At 35.4% G+C, this 26,843-nt stretch overlaps 1 protein-coding gene across 2 annotated transcripts in view; it reads right to left on the reverse strand.

Annotated features, from left to right (window-relative positions):
* LOC113412923 (glypican-5-like) overlaps positions 1 to 26,843 on the reverse strand; it is a 355,203-nt gene that overhangs the window by 78,845 nt on the left and 249,515 nt on the right. For both annotated transcript variants that reach the window (XM_087964977.1, XM_087964976.1), the window contains one exon: positions 6,182 to 6,332. In XM_087964977.1, the coding sequence (XP_087821103.1) occupies positions 6,182 to 6,332 (151 nt within the window). The remainder of the gene's footprint in view (positions 1 to 6,181; positions 6,333 to 26,843) is intronic.

The raw sequence follows: 26,843 nt of genomic DNA on the forward strand, positions 1-26,843 counted from the left end.
TAGGGGCAATTATATATGCATTATCAATCATCACTCTTGTATTAAATGCTGCTGCAAAATTTCATCCTTGTCTTTCTCCTGACAAAATATATCAAAACATCCATTGGAACAGTTCTTATTCTCACAAATCTTGAATTTGTTATATATAGTTTATCAATTTTTGTCCCATATCCTTTTTTTTCCCCAATCAAAATGTTTGCTGAGACTTTATAATATTTTTTTCTCTAATATCCTTACCAGAATCATTGGATTAGGATTATAAACATTTGAGGTATATAAATTCTTTTTGGATTTGCATTTCCCTCAGACCAATGTAGTTATATATAGCTTCTATATTAAAAATAAATATGTTGGTATTTTAGAACACTTCACATAATGCAGTTCAAAATATTGAATCAAATGTTGACATTTGAAATCTAGAAAGGACACATATAAGGTTACATATCCATTTGTTTATGTATTTTTCTATTACATGGTAAAACACAAAGTTGTGATCTATTGTTGAACCATTCATTACCATAATTTGAAGCAAAAGACCCAAGAGCTTCAGAGTGCAACTGCATGCCCTGCTTTGCCAATTACTTTATTTAACCAGATCAGCTTATTATGAATCAGTGTAGAATGTCATTGCGAAAACTTAATATTTTTGCTTTTTTTAATCCACATTTGGAACATCAACTTGCATTACAGAGTTTCTGCAGTACGGTATTTTCTTCTTGTTACTAACTCTGACTGTCATTGCCATTAAGGTAACCATTCATTCCATTAGAGACGAATAACCTGCTACCTAAATTGGATACTGGTCTGTACCTCATATTCAATCTCAGTAAACTGCCATTGTATTGAAAATGAACATTTTGCTGAATAAGTCAGCCAACTTGAAGATAATGTATTTATGCTGAAAGCTAATTTGGGTGTTCAAGGTTTATTAAATTATTTTAATATTCTTCTTGAGTTTCACATTTTAGTTACTTCATTATATTTCAATGCCTCATTGGTGCTGGTTGCCTACCAAATTCTGTGAGAAAATTACTTTCCTTCAGAAAGCTTGTATGGGCTAGAGGAAAAAAGTAATTTATGGTTCAGAACTAAGCAAACATCTATTTTCAAAGTTTACAAATGGCTGCATAAAAATATTAAAGCCATCTGTAGCTACATGTATGCAGCTACCATATAAAGAAACAGTTGCTATAGTCATGAAATGTTATCTTCAAAATACTTTGACAAATGTAACATTATAAATAGAAAAGTAGAAGAAAAACAGCTTCTGCTGTTCACTTGTAGTACAGTTTTTAAAACCTGTGTAGCAGATCCAATGAAACACAATGGGCAAACTATATATAGTATGTTCATACAAATTAGAGGATCTTTGGTCAATATAAGCATTAGAAATTGAAACAGACTGAGAAGAAGAATCATTGGCCTAAACAATTCCATTCCTACTATTACCTACAAAAATTTCCAGCTATAGTTGCTTCTTATGATCCAGGATTAGCAGTAATGTATTGTATTTTTCTTCAGGGTTTTGGCAGAAAAATCCAAAATATCTGTTTTTATTAGAGTTAAAAAGAATTGCTCCAGTAGAATTACTCAGAACTGACCAGAGTACTGCATTGGAAGTTTCAATCTAGTCTGCAATATTCTAGTTGGGTTTTATTACAAAAACAAATTTAAGACAATAAAATATCAACTCCTAATAATAGAGGTCTGGTTAGGCCTCTTCTTTCATTCACCATCAAATATCACTGACCATAAATATAGGTAGGAAAGGGGAAAACTCTGTAAATTGATCATCCTTTATATTGAACAAAGGATTCTAGACTAGTATTTCAATAGACAAGAGTGGCCTCAAAGGAATTTAGATAAGCATCCCTGTGCATTAGAAAATCAAAACTGCATTGTTGTACTTGGTCCAATCCCTGCACCATTGTTATCCCTGATAAGAAAAGCATATTTATCTCAATTTGCACCTCTGCATAGAAATTTGTTTACATGAAGTATATTCAGATGTTTGTCACATGAGCTGAATGACAGTCTTCTTTAGTATCTAACATATCCCCTGTGTTCATTTAACATACAGTATCCCATATATGATGCTGTTGCCACAACTGCTATGATTTATCCCAGAACAGCTACAGGATGGGATGAGGCTGAGATTCTAAATTATAGGTTTTCCAAGCAGAAGTAGTAGAAATGTCATATTAAGTTTTAATTTTCTTAGTAATCCCTGGTTTTATTGCATGAAACCATGAATGCATGAGTGGGACCATACATATGAGTTCCGCTAAATTATTTCAAGACTTGTTGGCTCTGTCTCTGACATCACTGAGTGTGAAGATTTGGAGAGAAATGTTGGAAGCATGCTTGGCTCATTAAAGTTCCTAATAATTTAGGAGGATTCTAAATGTGCTTGGTTGAAAATGTTTAACAACCCTTTGGGGCCTGCTTGTTCAATGTGAGACAGTTCAGAATAGGGGCAGCATCTGCAAAGACAATGAAGGAGGGCTTCAAGTACAATTCAGTTCCTCCTACTTGAGTTCAGGCAGTAATTCCTCAAAAGAGCTAGTGTGAAATCAATTAGCTAACAATGTGGCCTAAAGATGAAACTATTAGTTTAGGATAATTTAAATCCTCTGTCTTGTTGCATGTAGCATTTCCTCTCCCATTAATTTATGTGCCATTCAAACATTGACTCTGCCAAGATGCCTGTGTGAGGGAAGAATAAAGCCACTGTGCTAATAATGGGACCAATTAAGAAATTAAGTCATAATTAGAGGAGTTCTAGTGAGGAATCTGAGGGTAGTATGGGGTGGATGATGGGTTAAACCATAAACTACTAGGCTCTCCTTGAACAGAATAAACCATTGACAGAAGCATGACACTGAAACTATTTGTAAAGATTATAAAGAGTCCCAGTTGAAAATAACTCATCTTGTGATAGATACAAGAAATTCCCCCCTCCAAACAAAAACAAATGAAAAAAGTGGACTTTCAGAAAGATGAAATTATTTTCTAATTACAGAAGCAGAGAAAATATAACTAAAACAAAAATTATGAATATGACAAGGAGGTTGAGAGCTGTTGAGATGACAAACCAGTGCTATCCATGGCAAGCTGCCAACAGATGTTATTCTCATTGAATATTGATGAAATAATTGTTACAAAAAACACCAGTTGTACAATTACATATTTAGAGACATAACATCTTGGTGCAACCCGAGAATATGACACCTGGGACTGAAGACTGATTAAGATAGTAGTTTATGCCCTATATTGTTGATGAAAAGGAACATAGAAGTGTTAGCAGAGACAATCATAATAATGAGGGTTAAAAGGTTCCTGACATGGGAAAAGTGAGATTGATAATGAATGAAGAGTGACAGAAATGCATTAATTTTTAATAGCTGTTGAGATGTGACATAAATGAGGCAGCATAATATCAAGAACATCATTTTTAAAAGCCATCCATTTGCTTATTAAAGGAGGATGTGCAATTTGTGTATGCCAATGGCAAACGTATCCTCTGAACAATTGTGTAGCCAGAAATACACCATCTTCATGGAAAAATGAATTGAGTATCTTGGGAAATATCATGACTTGCTGGTTGAAATGCTAAATAGAAATATTGGACATTGCAACATTTTGCACAGTTGTTGCTATAATGGAAAATCATGTTTGTATGGGGTAGTTGTGTGCTTCTGTTGATATGGTGTATGATATCATGATGATAACTAGCTGAATTTTTCTGCCTTAGATTAACTGGGTGAGTCGTTCCCAATCAAGGTTTTGTCCCAGAGCTTAGAGAGTATGGATGGGGAAGAATAGCCTTTGGATCAATTGTGGCAAGACCAAAGGACTGTGGGCTCTAATGCCAACCAGATCCATAGGTTTTCCACCTTGAACTTTACCATGGCTCCTGCTTAAAGACCAAGTGGCAACCATGGTTATGAAGATCTTTACACAGTTTATCTTGCATACTAATTGTGCCCATTGCTGGATGGGAGGTCTTGCTCTCTCACATCTTAGTTGCCTCCCATGAGTATTATTAGTTCAGAACACAGCAATATAGACAGGTTTGGCATGTCCTGTAATACCAATACTAGCCACAGTAACTTCCAGTGGGTTTCTGGGCTGTCCTAAAGTGCTGGCTATCACCAATAAAGTCTTAAATGACATAGGGACAGAAAATATTCTTACTGTTTTTTTTACATAGACAATGATAGAATTGCAGCTATGTAAAACCATAAAAAAAGCCCTGGACTAGACTGAATATAGCATTTAGTGTCACACAATATCAAACCTGAGGTAGTGACAGAGGTCACAAACATGGATGGTAACATCCATTTATTATTGTTCCCTTGTGTTTAAAGTATGCCTCCTATAATCATTTATTATCATCAAGACTTCTAGTCATTGATACATGATTCTCCATGTTTTTATTCAGATCCTTTTAAAACATCTGTATTAATATTTATCATCACAGTTGTTGCTACAGTTTAAGACAAGAAACTGTATCAAAGTATAGAAAAATTGCAGCACAAAAAACTTTTCTTTTTCATTCTTGAACAAAGATTCCGGTGTATCTAAATGGCAAAATAAATATATCTACAATATTAAATCTAATTTAAACAATTAAGATTTATTTCAGTTTATAAAACATATAAATAATACATAAATACCTTATAATGCCTAAAATAATTACTCCAAAAATCTTGTAGCATACAGACAACATGGCTATTCTCCTACACAGAAAGAATTATTATAATTCTAAAACATGGCGATTCTCCTACATGGAAAGAATTATTATAATTCTTACCACTTACTATTCCTTAAGTGAAAGTTACGTAATTAAATCTAAATATGCAAAAAAATGCGCAAGTAACCTCAGTTATTTAAATATATTATTACTTTTATTAATAATTTTAAATAGTAAATATTTTAATGATACAACATGATTATAATGCTTTAAAGAAGGAATTGCTATGTTTAATGGGACTAGACTATTCACTGCAATTATTTGGGCTATATTTTGATAGACATAATTTATACAAAAACATTGTTCTCTCTTTCTATTCCACATCACTTCTCCCAAATCCATGACATTATCATAGGGAAAACATGGACCACTTTCAAACACTGTTATTTGTGTTAGTAAGACAAATTTAAAACGCTTTCTTCTATGTTAGTGGATGACTAAAACCAAAACCAAACAAAAACACAGTATTTGCATTGAAAGTATAGCAATTAAAATTTCCACTGCAGCATTTGGACTAATTTGAAATGCAAACAATTTACTTAAAGCATTTATTAAATTAAAAACAAATCCCACTGAACAAAGAGAAATGAAAATTGGACAAGAATTGTTACAGTAAAAGGATTGCTTTAATTAAATATTATTTAAATGCAACCATACTTAAAATTAAGAACTTGCTGTCCTAGAATTCTAACCCTAGAAAGCAACAATTTTTTAAAGTTCAAGCTGATTCACATTTAAAAAAAGAAAGAAAAAAGAGGGACCATATTTTTCAAAGGAAGAACAGAATAAACAAACAAACAGACCAGCCAATGGAAGAATAATGGAAGAACTATCTTACAGTAAACTTTAAACATTTTAAATAGTGACAATAGTTTTGGGTCCTCTACATACTTGTCCCACAACATTCAAATTTATAAAGTTAATAGCAATGCTATTGAACCATATATTTCAAAGTTCTTAAATCAAAATGGTCTTATTGGTAGCTTTTATATTAAACTTTAAACCATATTTTTTAACTTTAACTTTTTAAACTTTAAACCATCAAAGATCTAAGAATACATTTTCTTCGGCTTATGGAAAACACAAACAGGAGAAAGTTGATGTTTCTCACTGTGAATATATCTAACCTCTTCTTGTGATCATAATGTGAAACTAACTAATGGCTAGTTTTAATAAATGAAGTTTATAATGCATGTCTGATCAACTTAAAAATCAAATTATAGCCGATGCATGCATGGGATGCTGCAGTTAAGTAAATTGGAGAGCAAAAGCCTCTGCTGAAGAGAATAGGATTGAGTCTTGGAAGAAGTAAGGTTTGTTCACATTGAGTTCAACCATGGTTTATGTTGCTATATAGCAAATGGCACAGACAACCCAGCTTTGGTGAACTTTCTAAGTGCATATAAGCAAAATTAATAGCCATACCTTTTGTGTAGCTTTTATCACCTGATCCTTGGCATCCATCTTCATCATCACAGTCTCCACTGGATTCTGTCTCTTTGCTCATTCCATTCCCACTGCTGCCTTCCCTGTCAATCCAACTTTCGGATTGTAGACTTGTTGTGTGGGCTGCCAGCTACAATGCAAAATATTGACAAAAGTATTCAGATTTCTAGGGGAAAAAATGTAATACTGTTTTTTAAATTATTGTTCAGTTTTCCCAATGAAGTCAGAATTGGTAGTTTAATATAAATTCATTAAAAGCAATATGAACTACTAAATGGAAGAGCATTACTGATGAGTTTATTATTAAAACTCAAGGCATTTTATTAGACATACTTCTATATGCAGTCTCACCTTCTAACATCAGTCTTTTGAGCATTTTGGTTCTTTTACAGCTACCATATAAAATTTTATTTTCAATGCTATTGGTTTTAGAACATATCAATTGGCTATCAACTGCCATATTTCCTATCTTTAGCTTTTACAAGTTTTTCATTCACATTGGATTTATATTACCTCCAGTAGCTGAGGTTCTCTATACCTCTTAATAATACTTGCTGGGAAATACAAATTGGAAATTGCTATTGTGTTCAGGTCTTGAGGGTGGTAGTCCCTTTACAAGAGTTACTAGACTTCTGGCAATGCATATTCAATTGTGACTTCATGTCTTCTGTCAGCAGGCATGGCCTTTAAATCAAATATTGTCTGACTTTTTATCTAACAAGCTTCTTTCTTCCAGAATAGCTTTCTCCTGGTATGGTGCTTTCCCAATAAGAGTTAACTACAAATTTGTAAGCTCTGCTCTGTGACCTTAATTAGTTGATTAGTGTTCTCCCACCAGCTTGCACTGCTGCCCGAAATTGACGCAATCCTTGTCAGTTACACACTTTAGTCTCCTAAATGGTTTTCGCATATTCCTACCATTGAGGAATCAGTCTATCCTGCTGGAAAAAGAACTGTCATATACATGTACATTTTTTCAGTTTTTTACTGTAATTTACTTTAACACCATAAAGCTAAATAGTTAACGTGACCTCCTTTCTCCCTTTTCCAATTGTTCATATCTTTTGCCTATCCAGTTATCTACTAACCATACTCTTAAGTATCTAGTTGGTAATATGAAAGCATTGCTTCTGTTTTATCAATTGCTGCATTAAAAATACTATTTTTTCGCATTTTCTTGTCCACTGTCTTAAAAAAAGATTCTTGCTACTAACCTCCAGAGTCGAATTTCCTGTTTTTAACAAGTCAACTAACATACCCCACCATCCATATAAGAATCTCTCTGAAGGTTGGTACAGTGATGGCCTCTAACAGAAGTGAATAATGAATTTCTGTTTGAACAGCAGAGATATTTGGCATGATTTGAGACAGCCGGAATCTGTTGTATACATTTGCATTTTGCATCATTCAATGAATCATTACTGTCTTTTATGGAAGGTAACAAAAGCATTCATCATCAACAAATGTCCCTTTCTCTTGGGGAAAAATTGAATGGTTATTCATCTCTATTTTTAAAAAAAGTTCACCCAGTGTCACACTTTTTACAGATTATTTCATTTATGGGTGTCAGAAGCATGATTTGTGCTAATAAAACAATATCCAATAGTTAATTTTATTTTTAAACAAGTAGTTTGATGTTCTCATAGCTGCCATTCATTGTTTAAAAGCCTGATGTCATGCAGACAGGGCTGAAAAAAAACTGCTTTTGGTAACATTCTGTACAAGATGAATACATGCTTAGTTGTCTCTCAGATTTCTGATGTCTTTTGAAGATCATGGAGTCAGAATGAATTGCAGAAGTTTTTTTTTCATTTTTTCCATTGCAATTTTTTACTTTATGTATTAGTACTTAACAAGCCAAGCAAGCTGTGCAGGAATTAATCTGCTATTGCAAAAACTCCATATGATGATTACCCTGGCTGGATCCACAGCTCTAAAGATAGATGTAAAGATAGGCATAGAATTCTACATGGTATCTTGCAGTGAATCTTCTTTTACTATACACACTATTAAACATGGTTTATGACCTTTTGTTCTAAAACAAATCACAGAATTACTAAACAGAAGCTTGTAACATTAGTTTCTAAAGGTTAGAGTCTCATCCACTAAAAATAAAAATATATTCTAATGCAATATCCCTCAGCAGGTTTAACCACAAGATACTAGATAATGTTTTCATAAAAAAATTTATTGTTTTCAAGGAAAAAGTGTGGTCCTACATAATAGTAGCAAAACGATAAAAAAGAATATTACTCAAATGCTGTAATTTCTACGTGGAACTTCAAAATGTGGAGCTAATTTTGAACTAATCACTTCATTTCAAAAAAGAGAATTTGATATGATGATAATAATATGATATAATAATATATGATATATATAATGTATGTGTGTGTGTGTACGTATGTATATTTATTTATTTATTTATTTATTTTGATTTGTCAATTGCTTACAAGATAATAGGTATAAGTAAAAACATAGTTATCAGTACATGGACATATATATAAGAAAAATAAAAGAAACAATAGGACAGGGATGGCAGGCATGTTGGTGTGCTTATGCACACCCCCTACAGACTTCTTAGGAAAGGGGTGAGGTCAATAGTAGACAGTTAAATAGTAGACAGGTTAAAGTTTTTGGGGTTTGGGGAAGAAACCACAGAGTCAGATAGAGTATTCCAGACATTGACCACTCTATTGCTCAAGTCGTATTTCCTGCAATCAAGTTTGGTGTGGTTAACCTTGAGTTTGTATCTATTGTGTGCTCTTGTGTTGTTATGGTTGAAGCTGAAGTATTCATTGACAGGTAAGTCATTGCAATGTATGATTTTATGTACCATACTTAAATCAGACCGAAGACGGCGTAATTCAAGGTTTTCTAGGTCTAGAATTTCAAGTCTGGTGGCATAAGGTATTCTACAACGAGTAGAGGAGTGGAGAACTCTTCTTGTGAAATATTTTTGGACTTTCTCAACTGTGTTAATATCAGATACATAATGTGGGTTCCAGACTGATGAGCTGTATTCGAGTATTGGTCTAGCAAATGTTTTGTATGCTCTAGTTATTAGTGTGATAGGACCAGAGAAAAAGCTACCTAGGATTACAACTCTTAATGCCTTTTTGGCTATGTAGTTACAGCAGGCTCTAGCACTTAGATAATTAGAAATGAGTATTCCAAGGTCCTTTATAGAGCTTGGATCATCAACAAGGTCTTGACTATTCAGCCTGTATTTTATTTTTTGATTTTTTTTGTCAATATGTAAGACCGAGCATTTATTTGTTGAGATTTGAAGTTGCCCTTTGTTTGACCATTCTGATACATAGTCAAGATCTTTTTGAAGGGTAGCAGTATTGTCTGTAGTATTGAACAGCTTTACATCATCAGCCAAAGAAACACATTTGCTCTTAATATGATCACAGAGGTCATTTATGTAGAATATGAAGAGGGTTGGTCCTAGAACACTGCCTTGGGGGACACCACTATTGACAGGTACAGAATTTGATAGGACACCCCCCAATTTTGACCATTTGTTGTCTGTTTGACAGGAATGCTTCTATCCAGTTATGCAGGTGTCCAGAGATACCATAAGATTTTAGTTTTAGGAGTAGTTTGTCGTGTACCACTGAATCAAAGGCTTTACAGAAGTCTATGTAGATTGTGTCTATTGTTTTGCCCTGATTGAGTTGTGTAGTCCATATGTTTTTGAAGTGTAAGAGTTGCAGAAAGTTTTTTTCTGAAACCAAATTGTTTATTAGAGAGTAGGTTGTTTGTCTCTAAGTGGAGGATAATGGATTGGTTAATAATTGATTCCACTTTACAGGTGACGTAGCATAAGGAGATTGGTCTGTAATTTCCAGTTAGGCTGGGGTCTCCTTTTTTGAAGATGAGGATGACCGTGGCTTGTGACCATAGTTTTGGCAAGGAGCTGGTCCTGAAAGATTTTTCAAAGATTATGCTTAGAGGTTCTGCTATGGCAGTGGATAGCTTTTTTAAGAAGTAGGCACATATTCCGTCCGGTCAAATAGATAGAGATGGTTTTAGATTGTGTAGTGCTTTTTCAACATTGTCTTCTGTAAAATCTATATATATTAGATCATTGTAGTTTTCTGTGGTTAGGAAATACTGGGCATGATCCATTGCTGTTTACAAATACTGAGCCAAAGAATGCATTAAAGAGGTTGGCTTTAATGGTGTCGTCATTGCAGTCTTTACCATTAGGTCCTATCAGGGGTGGGATGGACCTTGAGTATTTCAGTTTGTTGTTTACAAAATTGTAAAAAGCGCGGGTGGAATTGGTGCATAGAAGGTTTTCCTCTTGTTTAATGTGATAATTGGTGCATTCAGTCTTTATCTGGTGGCATAAATTTTTGTATCAGCTTTTGAAGTTGGCAACATGACCAGATTTGTTTTTCCGCCAGAGTGATCTCTTTTTGGATTGAAGTTGTTATGGGTAATTTCTTTTTTTCTGGTTTTGGGAGTTGTTATTGGTACATATAGTTTGATGACTCTTTTTACTTCAATGGTCTTCGACAGTATTGCATCCAGTGAATAGAGATTGCCAATCAAGGGATGAGATATCGTTGTCTATAAGATCATAGTTGCCTTTTTTGAATTTACAATTGGGAATTCTGTCATTGTGATGATTTTTGTGTGGGCGTTATGTTGAGACAAAAGTCAATCATATCGTGGGCACTGTTGGAAAAGGGTTCTTTAGTTTGTATTCTGTAAATTAAATTCAAACTATTGCAGAAGATGAGATCGAGGCAGTTGTTAAGTCTAGTATTGTTGGTTACTAGTTGTTCCAGTCCCAGATTTGTAACAGCATTGTAGAAGGTTGCATGTATGGGTTCATATATGTATGTATATATGTATGTATATGTATGTATATAGAATAAAATAGAATATCCTTTCTGCTTTTGGGGGAGAAGGCATGAATATGAATTATTCTGGGGCGTGCATGTGACTTCCTCCACAACTATGTCCCAGGAATACAGGCTTCCTCATGTACCTCTAATTTAAATAAAAGACAAGATATAGCTAATTTATTTCAGTGGTGAATAAATTAGTATATCTCACATATCTCTGAATAGCACACATTTAGGGAACAAATTAGAAAGTTTACCAAACTTGGATAGGATTGCAATTTTCTATATTCCCAACTAAAGGAATTCCCAATGGTTGGGAAATATAAAAGCTACAGTGCCAACAAAACCAGAGGGCAGGAGGTCATAGAAAACTGCATTTAAGATTGGCTGTTCCTTAGAGGTCCTTTGGATATTTCCTGGAGATACCTGACTAAAAGGGAGATAAGTTTTTTAAGAACACAAGTTTAGGCCTGATAATTTATCTAACTTATATTTATCTATTTATCCTTACTTGACTTACCTGACTTATGTTTTGCAAACTGTTATATATGTATACATTTTATATAACAAATCTTCAAAAAAATAAATATCGCTTTTGCAAGTTGGTAGGTACTTCTTATAATTCCTCTTCCCCAACAGATATGAAAATTACTGCACATATTATGTATAGCTATTTTTTTTTAATCCATAGGAAGCTTTAGACCAATGAGAACAAATGCTTTCAAGGATCCATTTGTTATGCAACAGCTGATGATAGCTTTTACGTGTGGTGAGGCTATCTTGTATCTAAACATCACACTGCCAGCTTTTAGCCTTACACTGACAGGGTAGAAACAATCTGTTTGATCAGACCTAAAAAGTGTGAAATGAGAAGTACCGCGTCAGTCCTTGAATGACACAATTTTTGGAAATGCATGATATGATTTGTTAAGTCAGTAGCACCTTCCAAATTGGCTGAAGGAAGTGAATGAAACATTTCTCTTTGCTTTGTACAGCAATTACCCATCTTGTTTGCTGGAGGAAATGTTCATGACGTGCTCTTGTGTGTGTTAATTCTATTCCAAATTCTTGGATAATTATCTGTTTCCACATTTGACACAAGGAGATATCAGCTTCATGATAATATGAAAAGTCCGACATTTCTTCATGAAGAGCAGCAACCAATCTCATTATTTATAGCAGCAAGGTCTTAGGTAGTGTCAAATTAATAAAACCACATATATTGTGCTATTGGAACTCTGAAAAAAATGATTTGAACTTTCTGATAGGAAAGGAGGGGAAATCACATTTTTATGAATAGGAAAACAAGTGTTTAGTATTGAGACAACTATCATAATGACCAGAAGAGTCTAAAATGTATTCCTCTGACAATACCCAGGAAATTGCTTCAACAATTATTTTTCTGACGCTAAGGAACTTGTGAAGAAGGAAAGAAATCAGAACATGAGTATTTATAGAAACAAAACGATTTCCAGAAGTTGTCTTTACATAGAGAAGTGTGTAGTTCATATTTATTAAACTGCCCTGGGAATGTCTGCTGGATACCAATATTAAGCACTAAGAGGCACCTAGAACTGCCTAATTCTTTAGCGTTAGATTATGAAAGTAGATTATAAATTTCATCTTTTTCTCTCCATATAGTTAACCTTACACGTGACTGGAATACAGAAAAAGTGTTACGCATCTCAATCCATATATTTCACCATAGAGAGGGACTTATAAATATACAGGTAGCTCTGTAACACAAGCACTTAGCTCATTGTTTTCATTAACAATGTATGCATGTACTAAAGCCTCCCCAAAATTAATATGAATATGGACCAGATTACTTTATCTGAGTATCAGAAGCATGATTGATTAATTGGGGCTTCTATGCTGTTTTCTATCCTAGAACCTCTCATAGAGCTTTCTTTAAAAGCCAGGTTTTAATGGCTCTCCTAAACCTAGCAAGATGCCTAATCTCATCTAACAAGGGAGATTCACTGATCCCAGAACAAACAAATGGATCATCAGATAAATCAGCTCAGAATATTATTGAAGCATAAATAACCAGGCTCAAATTCTCCTGCTTTGGATGTGAAGCCATAGCTCTAGGGAGAAGTTTATAGTACTGAAAAGAGTACAAGGAAGAAAAAAAGAGATTAGAAGACCTGGAGGACCATGATCAGGAGAGATTATCCTATCTATCTAGTTGCTAAGAGTTAACACCATCTTAATGGCACATAATAAATCAATCAATCAAGATCACATGAAGTGTTAATGCCACTTTATAATGCCTTGGTAAGACCACACTTAGAATATTGCATCCAGTTTTGGTCACCATGATATAAATAAGATGTTGAGATTCTAGAAAGAGTGCAGAGAAGAGCAACAGAGATGATTGAGGACTGGAGGTTAAAACATACAAAGAACAGTTACAGGAACTGGGTATGTCTAGTTTAATGAAAAGAAAGACTGGGATGACATGATAACAGTGTTCCAATATCTAAGGGATTGCCATAAAGAAGAGTGGGCTAATCTATTGTCCAAAGCTCCTCAAGGCAGGACAAGAAGCAATGGATAGAAATTAATTAAGGAGAGAACCAACCTAGAATTCAGAAGAAATAGAATAATTAATCGGTGCAATGACTTGCCTCCAGAAATTGTGGGTGCTTCAACATTGGAGATTTATAAGAAGAGATTGGACAATCATTTGTCTGAAAAGGTATAGGGTTTCCTGCTTGAGCAGGGGTTGGACTAGAAGACCTCCAAGGTCCCTTCCAACTCTGTTACTCTGTTAAATATGAACATGTAATAGTTGGTTAACATGCAGGTATATGTCACTATAGTCACTGAATACAGAAAAATACATTGTAAGTTATATTTTAAGCAGTTTCCTATAACCAGAAACTGATGAAATGGTCACATTTAAGGGATAATTTGGATAGACTGAATTTTAGTTCTTTACACTTAAATTAGCAAATATTTTTCATAGAAAATACTATGGTTTTAACAGAACTAAGTTATTGTTCCCATTTACTTAAATATTTACAAATATTCTATTATGTAGTCATTCTTTGGATAGATATCCACCATGTATGGAAAATTTATATTTTTAAAAAATATATTTTTAAAAAAACAAAGGAACATTTTTGAAAAAAATAATGGTTTCTGTATGAGTTAATATATCAGTAATATTAATAACATATTAAGCTGCCTTGATTTGGCCACAGACATTTTTCTCACAGCTACTTATTAAATATCAAGAAAAAGATAGCAGAATAACACTATGGTTTAAATAATAAGTCAGAATGTTTTCCAGTTAATATTAGCCTTGTGGTCCACTGAGAGTTCAGTGACCTCAAAAACTGATTAGCAATCAGGTTAACCACATGGCATTATACCACTTCACATAGTGATTAGAGTCACACATTTCCCTAAACCCTGGTTTAGGGAAATGTGTGACTCTAATCACTATGCAGCTACAAAGAAGAAGCCTATAAAAAAGGTGACAGAATGCTATACAAACAGGCCAGAAATGTATTAAAAAGAGAGAGCAGAGCAGCAAAAAGAAGCTATTCTGAAAAGTTAAGGAATCAGTTCTCAACAAATGAACCAGCAAACCTGTGGAAAACTCTTAAAAACATCATTGGCTTCAGCAAACCTCCTTCCCAGGCAGAAGGAAACCAATAACTAGCAGATGACCTGAACATGTTTTACTGCAGGTTTGAAAGGAAACTACAGCCACCTATCTCCACAACCCACTATCTCAAACACACCAACAACAGCCAAGCCTCCTACAACTGACCTCAACCCATTGGGTTCACTACCTTTGGTAATCACAGAAAAAGAAATGCAAGATCTATTTCATAGACAAATGCCAGGAAAAGCACCAGAGCCAGACCAGATCACTCCTTGCTTAAAAGTCTGTGCTGACCAATTGGCCCCCATCTTCAGCCGAATCTTCAATAGATCACTAGAGATGTGCTATGTTCCTTCTCGCTTCAAATGCTCTACTATCATCCCAGTGCCAAAGAAGCCCTCCATCAGAGAACTGAATGACTACAGACTAGTTGCTCTAACATCTGTAGTTATGAAAACCTTTGAAAGGCTAGTGCTGTCCCACCTGAAAACCATCATGGATCTGCTGTTAGACCCTCTGTAATTTGCATACCGAGCAATTAGATTGACAGATGATGCTGTTAATATGGCTTTGCACTACATCCTGCAACATCTTGAATCTTCAAAGACCTACACAAGGGTCTTCTTTGTAGACTTTAGTTCAGCAGTCAGTACCATAATTCCAGACATTCTTCTAACTAAACTAAACCAGCTAGTGGTATCTGAACACACTTGTAAGTGGATCATAAGCTTCCTAACAGACAGGAAGCAGCAAGTGAAGCTAGGCAGAATCACCTCTGCCAATTAGCACCCCCCCCCAAGGCTGTGTGCTTTCTCCACTTCTCTTCTCCCTATATACCAATGACTGCATCTCAAACGATCCATCTGTTAAAATACTGAAGTTTGCAGATGATACAACAGTGATTAGTCTCATTCGAGACAATGACGAATCCGCATACAGATGGGAGGATGTAAAACTTGCCTCGTGGTGTGATTGGAACAATCTGGAACTGAACACACTCAAAACCATAGAAATGGTGTTGGACTTTAAGAGAAACCCTCCCATACTACCACCTCTTACAATACTAGACAACACAGTATCAACAGTAGAGACCTTCAAATTTCTAGGTTCTATCATATCACAAGATCTAAAATGGTCACCTAACATCAAAAATGTCATCAAAAAAGAATATTCTTTCTGCGCCAACTCAGAAAGCTCAAACTGCACAAGGAACTGCTGATCCAGTTCTACAGAGGAATTATTGAGTCTATCATCTGCACCTCTATAACTGTCTGGTTTGGTTCTGCAACCCAACAAGACAGACACAGACTTCAGAGAGTAATTAAGACTGCAGAAAAAACAATTACTACCAACCTGCCTTCAGTCGAGGACCTGTATATTGCACAAGTCAAAAAGAGGGCTGTGAAAATATTTACAGACCCCTCACATCCTGGACATAAACTGTTTCAACTCCTACCCTCAAAATGATGCTATAGAGTACTGCACACCAGAACTAGACACCAGGACAGTTTTCCCCCAAATGCTATTGTGATGACTCGTAGTCTCTCAAAATAACCAAAACCCAAAACATACATTAAAGCCCGGTAAGGCCTTCAACTTAACTTCACTGTTTTATTAGGCATAGTTTAAAGTCACAAAAGTAAATAATGAGGCAAAAAGAAAACCAAAACAAACCTCATTGATGAGAGTTCTGAAGCAAGTCAAGATAACTAATCATAAACTCCAGGAAAATAACCGAGGAGAGTCCAGGGGAAGAACGGCAGCAAAGATAAACCTCTTTCAAAGTAAACACTAAACTTTGACTCCAGCAATTCTGACTGCGTAGTTACAAACTTATATACATAGCTCCCACCTGCAAGCCACGAGGAGGATCATGGTAACCTCCTCCTGAGTAGACCTCACTTTTCTCTGAGCCTCTCCTCCCTGCGTGATCTAGGATGGATAGGGGATGGGCCTGGATCCTCCTCTGATTGCTCAGCAGGCCTCTGCCCTTCCCCACCCTCCTCCACAACCTCTGGAGCCACACTCCCACTCCCTGTTGGCTGTTCCTCCTCTTCCTCCGAGTCAGTCTCCACCAGGGACATGACAGCTATCACTCTGCTAAACAAATAATTTCCTCATTACTGTCCAACTATTTATAAAATCTGTATTATTATTACTATTAATCTTCTCATCACTCCTTATCACCCATCCCCTCCCCCTTGTGACTGTATGACTGTAACTTTGCCGCTTGTATCCTTATGATTTATATTGACTGTTTCCTAGTATGATTTGATTACTTATTGTACCCTATGACTATAATTAAGTGTTGTACCTTATCATTCTTGACTCTTGACAAATGTATCTTTTCTTTTATGTACACTAAGAGCATTTGCACCAAGACAAATTCCTTGTGTGTCCAGTCACACTTGGCCAATAAAGAATTCTATTCTATTCTATTCTATTCTATTCTATTCTATTCTATTCTATTCTATTCTATTCTATTCTATTCTATTCTATTCTATTCCTATCTGTATCACAACAACTGGATTCACAAAAAAATACTAGGACCTACAACATGCTTTTCCAAATGCAATGGCTGGTTTCTGCACATCGTCAAAGTCATACAAGCTACATTCTGCCATTGTATCATTTGTGAACAAAGCTATTACATTTTATCAATACATCTATATCCTATTCAGTCTGAACATATTTTTGCCTGTCATTGTAAATCCTAATCTTTTAAAGTCTTATATTTACATCACAACATTTTGCCTAGGTAACCAAATTTTGCTTAAGTTATAAAAGAAATTCTGGTTAGCCTTGTTTTTTTTCATGAACAGTTGCTTTCATCTATCCCCACAATAAAGGAGGCCAAGAGCGAAGCAGTGTGTGGCTAGTAGAAATAGTTTGTTATTACTGCTGAGAAAAAAATGGCATAGAAACCCCTACAGTTGTCGGTTTAATCTCCTAAAATCAAATTCAAGTTCAAAAATGATTTTTTTGAATTAAAGTCTTGATGTTCCAACCTATGGACAACAGTTACCTACTTGCTAAATGCAATGGGATAAACCACCTCTTTTGCAAGTGCTCCCCTTGCTGGAGCATTTACACTTAAATTCTGGGAGCTGAATCCCTGCCATTGAACTGATGTGTATCCTTGAAGAAGCAGAAGCAGAGGGCAGCAATAGATGAGCAAACAAATGGTTTCTGTAATTCCAACCTCAGTGAAAACTCTAGCTGAGGTCATAAAACTTCATACAATCTGACTGACATTCATTTTCTCCCATTTTCACTGGTATCCCAGAACACGATGGTTCAGAAGGCCAAATATAACAGTCCGGATGTTGTACATTACTTAGGAAAATGTAAATTTGTCTTTAAATAAACAGTACAAGGTAAAATATAGATGGATGATACCAGTTTCTCACAACCACCTGTAAATATAGGAGGTGACTTCAAGGCCAGAATAGAATCTAAATTATATTGCCTTTAACTAAAATGCCAGCAGTTCTCCCTGATAAAGTATTTGTTTCCCTTTGTAACACACCAGTTTAAATATGCATACGGTAATTTTGCAGAGCTTTTCTTGGGTCACATCTTTACTAATTTATATTTAAGTAGTTTAAAAGGACAATCAGTAGGAACTGTCCAGGAGAATGTATACACCAATCAAGAGGCACAATGATTACCACTAACTGTATAGCAACTTTTTATAGGTTGCTGGACTTGCTGAACCAAGTCAAAATTTATTGCTACCTGGTAGTGATCATCTCCTGTTAACTTTAAATTTGTACTTTAATCTGAGATATATTAGTGGATAATCTTTCCAGAAACCTTAGAGGAAGATATTAGATCATCTTGCGTAGAATGATAAAGAAAACTTAGTCATTCTCTTATGGTGACTGAACTTCACCCATCTTTAGCAGATTAAGCCATAATCAATTGTTTATGAGAAACTGATACAGGTTCATCAACACTATAGCATATCCAAACAAGTGTCCTCATATTTCCATAGTTCAAAATTTGGTTTGTTTCTGGATGTGTTAAATGTGTCATTATTTATTACAGATTGAACTTCACCCATTACAGAGAATCATATAAGATAAAGAAGGAATTTACGTTAATTGATAACAACAAAAACAGAATAGAAATGTAGCAAAAAATAATTTCAATAGCCAAATTCAACAATTCAACTGCTCCATAAGCAAGCAAAGGCTATACCAAATTAGACAGTGATAAATGTTAATAACCAAACACAGCTGAATAAACCTTACACAAATATTAGAGTAGAAACCATTATTCCTTCTAAACCAACAAAGTATTTTGAAAAAGTCATTCTTCCTAAATATTTCAGAGAATTTACCATTATCTGACTGAATAATATTTATTCAGTGATATTAAAAGGAAAGACCAGGGACAGCCTCTATAAAAACAGAACCCATTCTTATGGCCATAGAAACATAGGTATGTATCTTGTATTGTTGGGAAAATGCCTGCTTCAGTTATGAACCAAAACAACAGGAGAGAAAGATGCAATAAGTATCTCTTATTAGCACAACAATGATCATTGCCAAAGAATAGCCACAAAGCCCACAAAGTTACAGGCTGTAAACCATCTGAAATGATACAAAAGAATTGTAAAAGGCCATGTATTTTTTATGTTTTTTTAAATGCAGCTGTCCATCTTATCCCAAATTCTGGACAGCTCCCAATCAAGAATTAAAACAATATCAATTATAAGGCAACATAAACCCCACATTAAAACTTTTAAAAATATAAACATTAAAACCAAAAAGTTGATATTAATTTTCCAATATGTTATCACCTTATTCTTTCCCAGTACTTGGGGGGAAAGTTCATTGTTTTTTGGAAGGCTGGCAGGATAGATGTCTGACTTGGACAGACATCTGAACCCTCAGGAAAGAGGGTTCCATAGGCAGAGACTGCCAGTTTATTCTGTGCAATAGAGATGTAAAATGGGTAACTTTAGGAGCACTCAACATTGCATGAGTTGCTGCCTTCTAGACCAATTGTTGCTTCTAGGTGGTCTTCAAGTCAGATCCATGTATAGTGCATAGCAATAATCCAAACAAGAGATGACTAAGGCTTGAGTGATTGTGAGAAAGGCCTCCTGGTTGAGGAAAAGATGCAATTGATGCACCAGACAAATCTATGCAAAGATCCCTGTATGTTTAGAAGGACCCCCAGATTGTGTACCGCTCACTCCAGGGAACACATTCCAGGCCTTTACAGCTTCTGGGCATTCACCCAGCACCATCAGAGCATCATCTGTCCAGCTGACAATACTGGGGCCCTACTGATAGATGACATTCCCCAGTAGTTTCATGTAGACTATAAAAAGATTAAAAGGCTGAAACCGTGGGGCAACCCACACTGCAGGGGTCTAGGACCTGTCATCCTCCCTCCGACCAACATTAATTGGAACTGGCCACAGAGGAAAGAAGAGAATCAATAAAACCCAGTGCCTGCTACTCCCAACTCCTGAAGCCAGTCCAGAAGTATACCATGGTTAATGGTACTTAAAGCCAACGAGAGCTCCAAAAGGGCCAGAATAGTTACACTATCTCTATCTTAACCACCCCAAAGGTCATTGGCAAGTGCAACCAATGCTGTACTGTACTGTACTGTACTGTACTGTACCCCAGCCTGAACCTAGCCTGAAAAGATCCAGATAATGCACTTCTTACAGGCACTTTTGTACTATTTACTGTAGAGTGCACTAATCACTCTTTCAACAACCTTTCTTAAAAAAGAAAGGTTGAAGGCTAGATTAGAACTGTAAATTATAGTGTCACTTTTACAGTCAAAATGTAGCTTTCAGTACAGACATGGGCAGACTTCCTATGGACTGAATGGAACCTCTAAATTCTATATTTCTAAGGAGGTTCCAAGCCCAACATTTCTACTGATACTAGAATCTTCTAACATTAGCAATGTTCTTTATTAGACCCACATATTGTCTTCTTTTTTTAAAAAAAATAAAGTTTTATTCGGGTTTTCACACATACAAAATATAAGTAAAACATCTTTTTTGAAAATAGCATGGTCCCGGGTTTAACTTCTTTATACAGACACAAAACTCAATTTCATTCTCCTTTTTGTGTTCTATTCCAGATCTTATACTATTCTACATTTTCTATATAGTTTTTGCCCTCTTTTAATTTTCTCAATTTTATTTTGATTATCTCATCTCAATTCAAATCATTATATTTATACTTTTGTCTGTTCTGTTTCAATTTCATATTATCTTTTCTCATTAAACAAAATTTCTCCTGTAATTGCTAATTGAAGTATGACACTTTTATATCTTTTAATTATATCCATTCAACTCTTATTTAAACTTCAATATATACCTTAAGGTTATGACCTTCAATATAATACATAACTTCCAATCGAATTCTGCTTGGTACATTCTTATAATACACACTATATTCTTTAAAAAAAAAAGATTATAAATATATGTAATTATAAACCCTCATTCCATTCCAATTCAGTTCTATCATTAATAATCATTAAAATCTTAACATCTTTAACACTTCTTTGCAATTAAATATCATACTTCCTTAAAGACACATATAATCTCCATAATTAATTTTTCCCTTATTTCTCTTCACATATGTTTTGTAAATAATTAAATATTCATTTTGTTACATTTATTTATTGACAAGCATTCCACTGAATTACGATAGCTATTTTATCAAACATTTTAATCATACATTGTTTCATATTTTCTAAAATTATTTCTGTTTAAAATATAACAATACTATCTTATGTATCTTTGCAGAATCCCTTTTTCCATTAAAATTTCACCCATTATCTCTAAATAGGCCCTGTTTCTCTATATTTTGTTTCTGTCCTTTATAACTTCTTTTCCTTTCTTTCTTCCCTCTCATCTTCTCCCTCCCCTTTTTACCCCCTTGTCTCTCTACTTCTAATGCTCTCTTCTGCATTTCCCTCTTCTGTTGCTTTCTGATTTTATACTTATTTTTCACTCTAATTTTTTTGGAGTTGTTTTTCCCAATCTTAAACTTTCCATTCTCTTTCCCCCCCCTTTCCTTTTTTCCCCCCACCTAAGATTACTTGTTCATTAAAGATGGATTCTTCTTTGTCACAATCTTCTAACTCTCTCTCAGCCCTAAGAAAAAGAGAATGGCAAACCACTTCTTAAAATATTGCAAGAAAACTGCATGGGCTTTTCCAGGCAGCTTGCAATATTTTAAGAAGTGGTTTGCCATTCTCTTTTTCTTAGGGCTGAGAGAGACAGAGTTACTAGTCCAAAGTCACCCAACTGGCTTCATGACTAAAACAGGACTAGAGAAACTTAGTTTCCTAGTTTCTAGCCCACTCCCATTGCTGAGAGTCAAGACTGACTTGAAGGCATAAAAAAGGAGAAGCAAAGGGAAATATAATGGTTGCATTTATTGTGGGTATTAGCATTTCCTGTATGTTGAATTCACAAAGCTCTTAAAAGGATGTAGCAGGCCCATGGACAGTGATAGTACTGAGGTACTATTTATTCTTTATTTTAAATGGATTAATATTTTTTGTTTTTGTTCAATTGGTTTTTATGATTTGTGAAGGCTCTGATAAATGCTGAGGGTTTGTTGTACTGTTCTAAATAAATGGATTCTCTCTGGATTGGACTGGACTACAACGTGATAAAATAAATAAAAAGTTCCATATTCTGGGTAAATCACTGATACTATTTAGCTGTGCTTTCACATATTGGTCTATGGCAGAAACAGGAACTGCTGTTATGTTAGCTTGGAAATCTCTTCAGCCACTTGTCATGAAAGCTTATTAAAATTATTGAGAAAAGTGATAGTTGCATCATTGTTACTAGTGCACCTAAGCCATTAAGTCTGGTTGAAAAATTGGAATACTCCAAAAGGTTACCGAAGCATTTTACAATTACCAAAATTAATGTTCCCTAATTACATACTGCATAAGAAGAAGGAAAATAAGGAATCATTTTAAAGAACTTTGCATAATTTTTACTACTCTGGTTATCCAAGCAGGAAATACATTTATTTTAATAGAATTAACAATTTTAGGTTAGAGGAAGGACTGCAGACTATTACTGATATGTGCTACAGGCTCTTAGGATTTTAGTCACTTGGATACATTGCATGGGAAGATTATGGTTTTCTTGATTTGCTGGGGAATTTCAACTCAATATTAATTATTACATGAGATCTAAACTTATTTAGATAAATTGTTTTTTTTTTAAAAAAAATTAGAAGTCCCTGTTCCTGTGGCTTGATTTAAAATGTATTTATATAGGTAGTAGAATTTGATTGTGGAATCACACATAGGTGCAAAGGCAGAAACTGATATTATTGGAATGGGATCATGTAAATGAAATTATAGATTCTTAATTAATAGACATCAGCTATGTCAGCTATATCAGTATGTCCCCACTGAAAGCATGAATTCAGAGATGTTTCCTGCCACTTTCATAAGTTTTCATAATTCAAATATACAAATAAAAACTGTTCTGATGTTTAAAGTGTTTTGGGTGGCAGTAATTTAATCTTACATATATTGTAATAATAGATTGTCAGAGTTGTAGCCCTCAGCATTATCTAAGATTTTCCTGCAATATATTTTCTCTTCTAGCTATGTCAAATATTAACCGCAGCTATATCAACTATTAATCCTCTTTTTTTTTACTTCTTCATCCCACCTTCCACCTTCTGAATTAACTGACTAACCATCCCTCATTCATTTAGAAGTTTTGTTGAAATGAGATCCTAAATTTCCTGGCTCTGGATATGCTTATATTATTTTCAAGAGTGACATCTCTAAATATATAACCTGGAATATCCACATGTCATGATAAATGATAGACAATTTGGAAAATATTGTAAAAAAAAGTTTTTCCCAGCATAAAGAGTTGTGCCTGAGCTAGAGGATATTGTGTAAAAACTCTACTTAATCTAACTTCCCCCACATTATTATCATCTCAAAATTATACTTTTAAACAAAAATGTCACTTGCTGTAATTATCTCATTGGACTGCTTCAATTATTTCATCACTCAGTATAAGTATATGTGGAGAGATTGACATATTAAGCAGGTATGGTACACTGTCTACATAGTAGTTAATGATTATTTTTAATAAGAAAGCACTGGCTGACTTTGCTTGGTACATAGCTCAGAATTTTCTCTCTGGTGTAATTTGATGAGGTTAATTCTACACGAACTATACCAAGATAACAAAAGCTTTTACCACAGATGTATGTGTAGAAATCACTAGAGTGAAAGACTGTAAGTAGGAGTGAATAAAATGGAACTGTAATAAAGAGCCTTCTGGTGTCACTTTTATCATTAAAAGTCTTGGATTAATATTAAAAGCACAGCTGAGGTACCTGTGGTTTGAAGTGCTTGAGAGACTGTCTTAATTGCCTCAATCTGCTGTTCCTCTCCAATGTATTTGGAAAGGTTCAGCAAGGAATGTGTTTTTGCTGATGAGCTTCTCTGCATCTTGTAAAGCAGACATGTTTTGGCTTGTGTGTCAGATGTTGCTATTGCTAAAAGTTAAATGTTTGAGAAAAGGAAATGAAGGGATGAAGGCTGAATAATAATGAAATTCCCCACACAGCACAGATTATGTTACCTCATTGGGTAATGAAGCATCTGCAAATAACAAAGCTCAAAGAGCATCAAGAACTCCACTGTAACACAATAACTATTCTTTATAAATTTCTGTTTCTCTAATATAGATCATATTATTAATTAAATCTATAACTTGTATTTTTTCTTCATTATGAAATAAATCCTCTATATAGCTGTATTCACTGATATTTCATATTAAACTTAATGTTTTAAATCATATCAAGCATTAAAAGAGGCTTAAAATATGTAAAAAATATTGCTTTAAAAATTTGCAATCAGAAGGCTGTTCTGTTGAGATTTCCTCCTTTACTGTAATCTATAGTGATTATCTTTTGAAACAATAAGGGTTAATTGTTGGTTTTGTGTTTTATGAGTTGCCAATCTCTCAAAAATAATAGTAGTTAAAAACAATTTAACATCAGCCATAATGCTCAAAAATCACCAACACATAAAGGAAAACATAAATAAACAGAGTTTGCCTAACCATTTGGCCCAAATGCCTTAAGAGCAGCCTGATTTCTAATGGCCAACCAACATAAATAAACAGAGTTTGCCTAACCATTTGGCCCAAATGCCTTAAGAGCAGCCTGATTTCTAATGGCCAACCAACGTGCCTACCATCCCTGTCCTATTGTTTCTCTTATTCTTCTTTTATTTTTCTTATATGTACCCATTTCATGTATTCACAACTATGTATACACTTATACTTATTATCTTGTAAACAATTGGCAAATCAAATAAATAAATAAATAAATAAATAAATAAAATAAATCTGGAACTATGGACATTCCATAGGGCAGATGCTACCACCAAGAAGGCACATCTCTGTGGTCCAAAAAGATGATATTGCTTAATGCAAGGGAACACAGAGCATTTTCTTCCTACTAGATTTGGAGGGGTAAAAAAAAAACATTAAAATGCCATGTAGGGCTTTATAGGTGATAACCAGCATTCTGAATCACACCCAGGTGCCCACTGGAGACAGAGTAGTTTGCAGAACAGTGGTGTTCAATGTGGATAATAAGAAATGTTAAAACATCTGTGAACCACTGCATTATAAACCAGATGCAGCTTCCAAATGGTCTTCAGGGACTCCTTTAATTATAGACCATTAAAGTAATCCTTACAAGACTGACTGAGTTAACATGACCAAGGCATCCCTATCTAGGATTGAACATAATGAGTTCATGATGAAAGGTCCTCTTAACCTGGATGCCACATACTCTTTGAGTACAACTCCTTAGTCTAGAACAGTGGTTCCCAAACTTTTTCAGTCCACCGCCCCCTTGGTGCTACAAACTCATCCTCAGTGCCCCCATCCAGGGGTAGGGTTCAAATTTCTGTGGGTGTGGCCTAATCTGAGGGCATGGCTTGCTGGTCATGTGATTGGGTGGGCATGGCTTGCTGGTCACATGACCAGGTAGGTGTGGTTTGGTGGCCATGTGACTGGGTGGGCGTGGCCATGTGACTGCAAACCAAATACAAGTGGTCTTCACTTAATGGCCTGTTGTTTAGCAAGTGTTCTAATTTATGACTGGCCTCCCCAGAGCTACTTAACCTGTATTTGGAGTTTTGACAGCCATGCACACACATATGCACACACACTCCCTTCTAATCCTCTTGGAGCAGGTCATTGGACTAGAATCGGCAAAGCATCTCTGATTAGATTCTAGTAGTGAATAAAATCTAATCAGAGATGCTTTGCCGATTCTTGTTGATTTGTTTTATTTTTATTTCATGTTGCTGAATTACATTGACATGTGTGTCCCTTCTTGTGCACAACTCAAAAGCTTTTATGATTCTTTGCAGCAAAAATTACTGACCTCTGGCTTTGCTCTACTTTTCAAACGTGCCGCCATTGCCGCATTCTAGGTGCCGGCCCTGCAGGTCCACCGCATTGAGCCAGTTGCACCACTCCGGTGCAACAGTCAATAGGATGAGCCTGTGGTGCCGGTGCCTCGAACGCCCCCCTGCCACCTCTTAGCGTCCCCAAGGGGGCCACAGAGGGGCACTAAAAAGGCAGCAGGGGGGCATTTGAGGCACCGGCACCGCAGGCTCACCCCATTGACTGTTGCACTGCTCCGGAGCTGGCACCTTGAATGCGGCAGCACGTTGTGAAAGTGAAGCAAAGTCGCTGCTACCGCATTTGATGGATACCATTGACTATTGCACCGGAGCAGTGCATCGGAGCTGCCACATTCGAGGCGCCGGATCCGGAGTGGTGCAACAGTCAATGGGGTGACCCTGTGGGGCCGGTGCCTCGAACGCCCCCATGCTGCCTCTTAGCACCCCCTTCCAGCCCCCTTGCCTCTTAGCATCCCACTGCCCCCAAGGGGGCAGTACTGCCCACTTTGGGAACCACTGATCTATAATAATCCCCAAATCATGCTTCAATTTTTCCTGGGAACCCCCCCCCTTCTCTATCAGGGTTCAAAAATGTCCAGAACTAGGGAATTTTAAGCTACTCAGTTTTGCTAGGGTTGAGCCAAAGCTTGTGCTCTTCAATCCAAAATTTCAGAGTCCCCAAACACTAACA

Source organism: Notechis scutatus, chromosome 4, assembly GCF_049901735.1.
Source record: "Notechis scutatus isolate UNSWTSFEM ecotype Mainland chromosome 4, rNotScu1.2, whole genome shotgun sequence".
In the NCBI taxonomy this organism is placed as follows: domain Eukaryota; kingdom Metazoa; phylum Chordata; class Lepidosauria; order Squamata; family Elapidae; genus Notechis; species Notechis scutatus.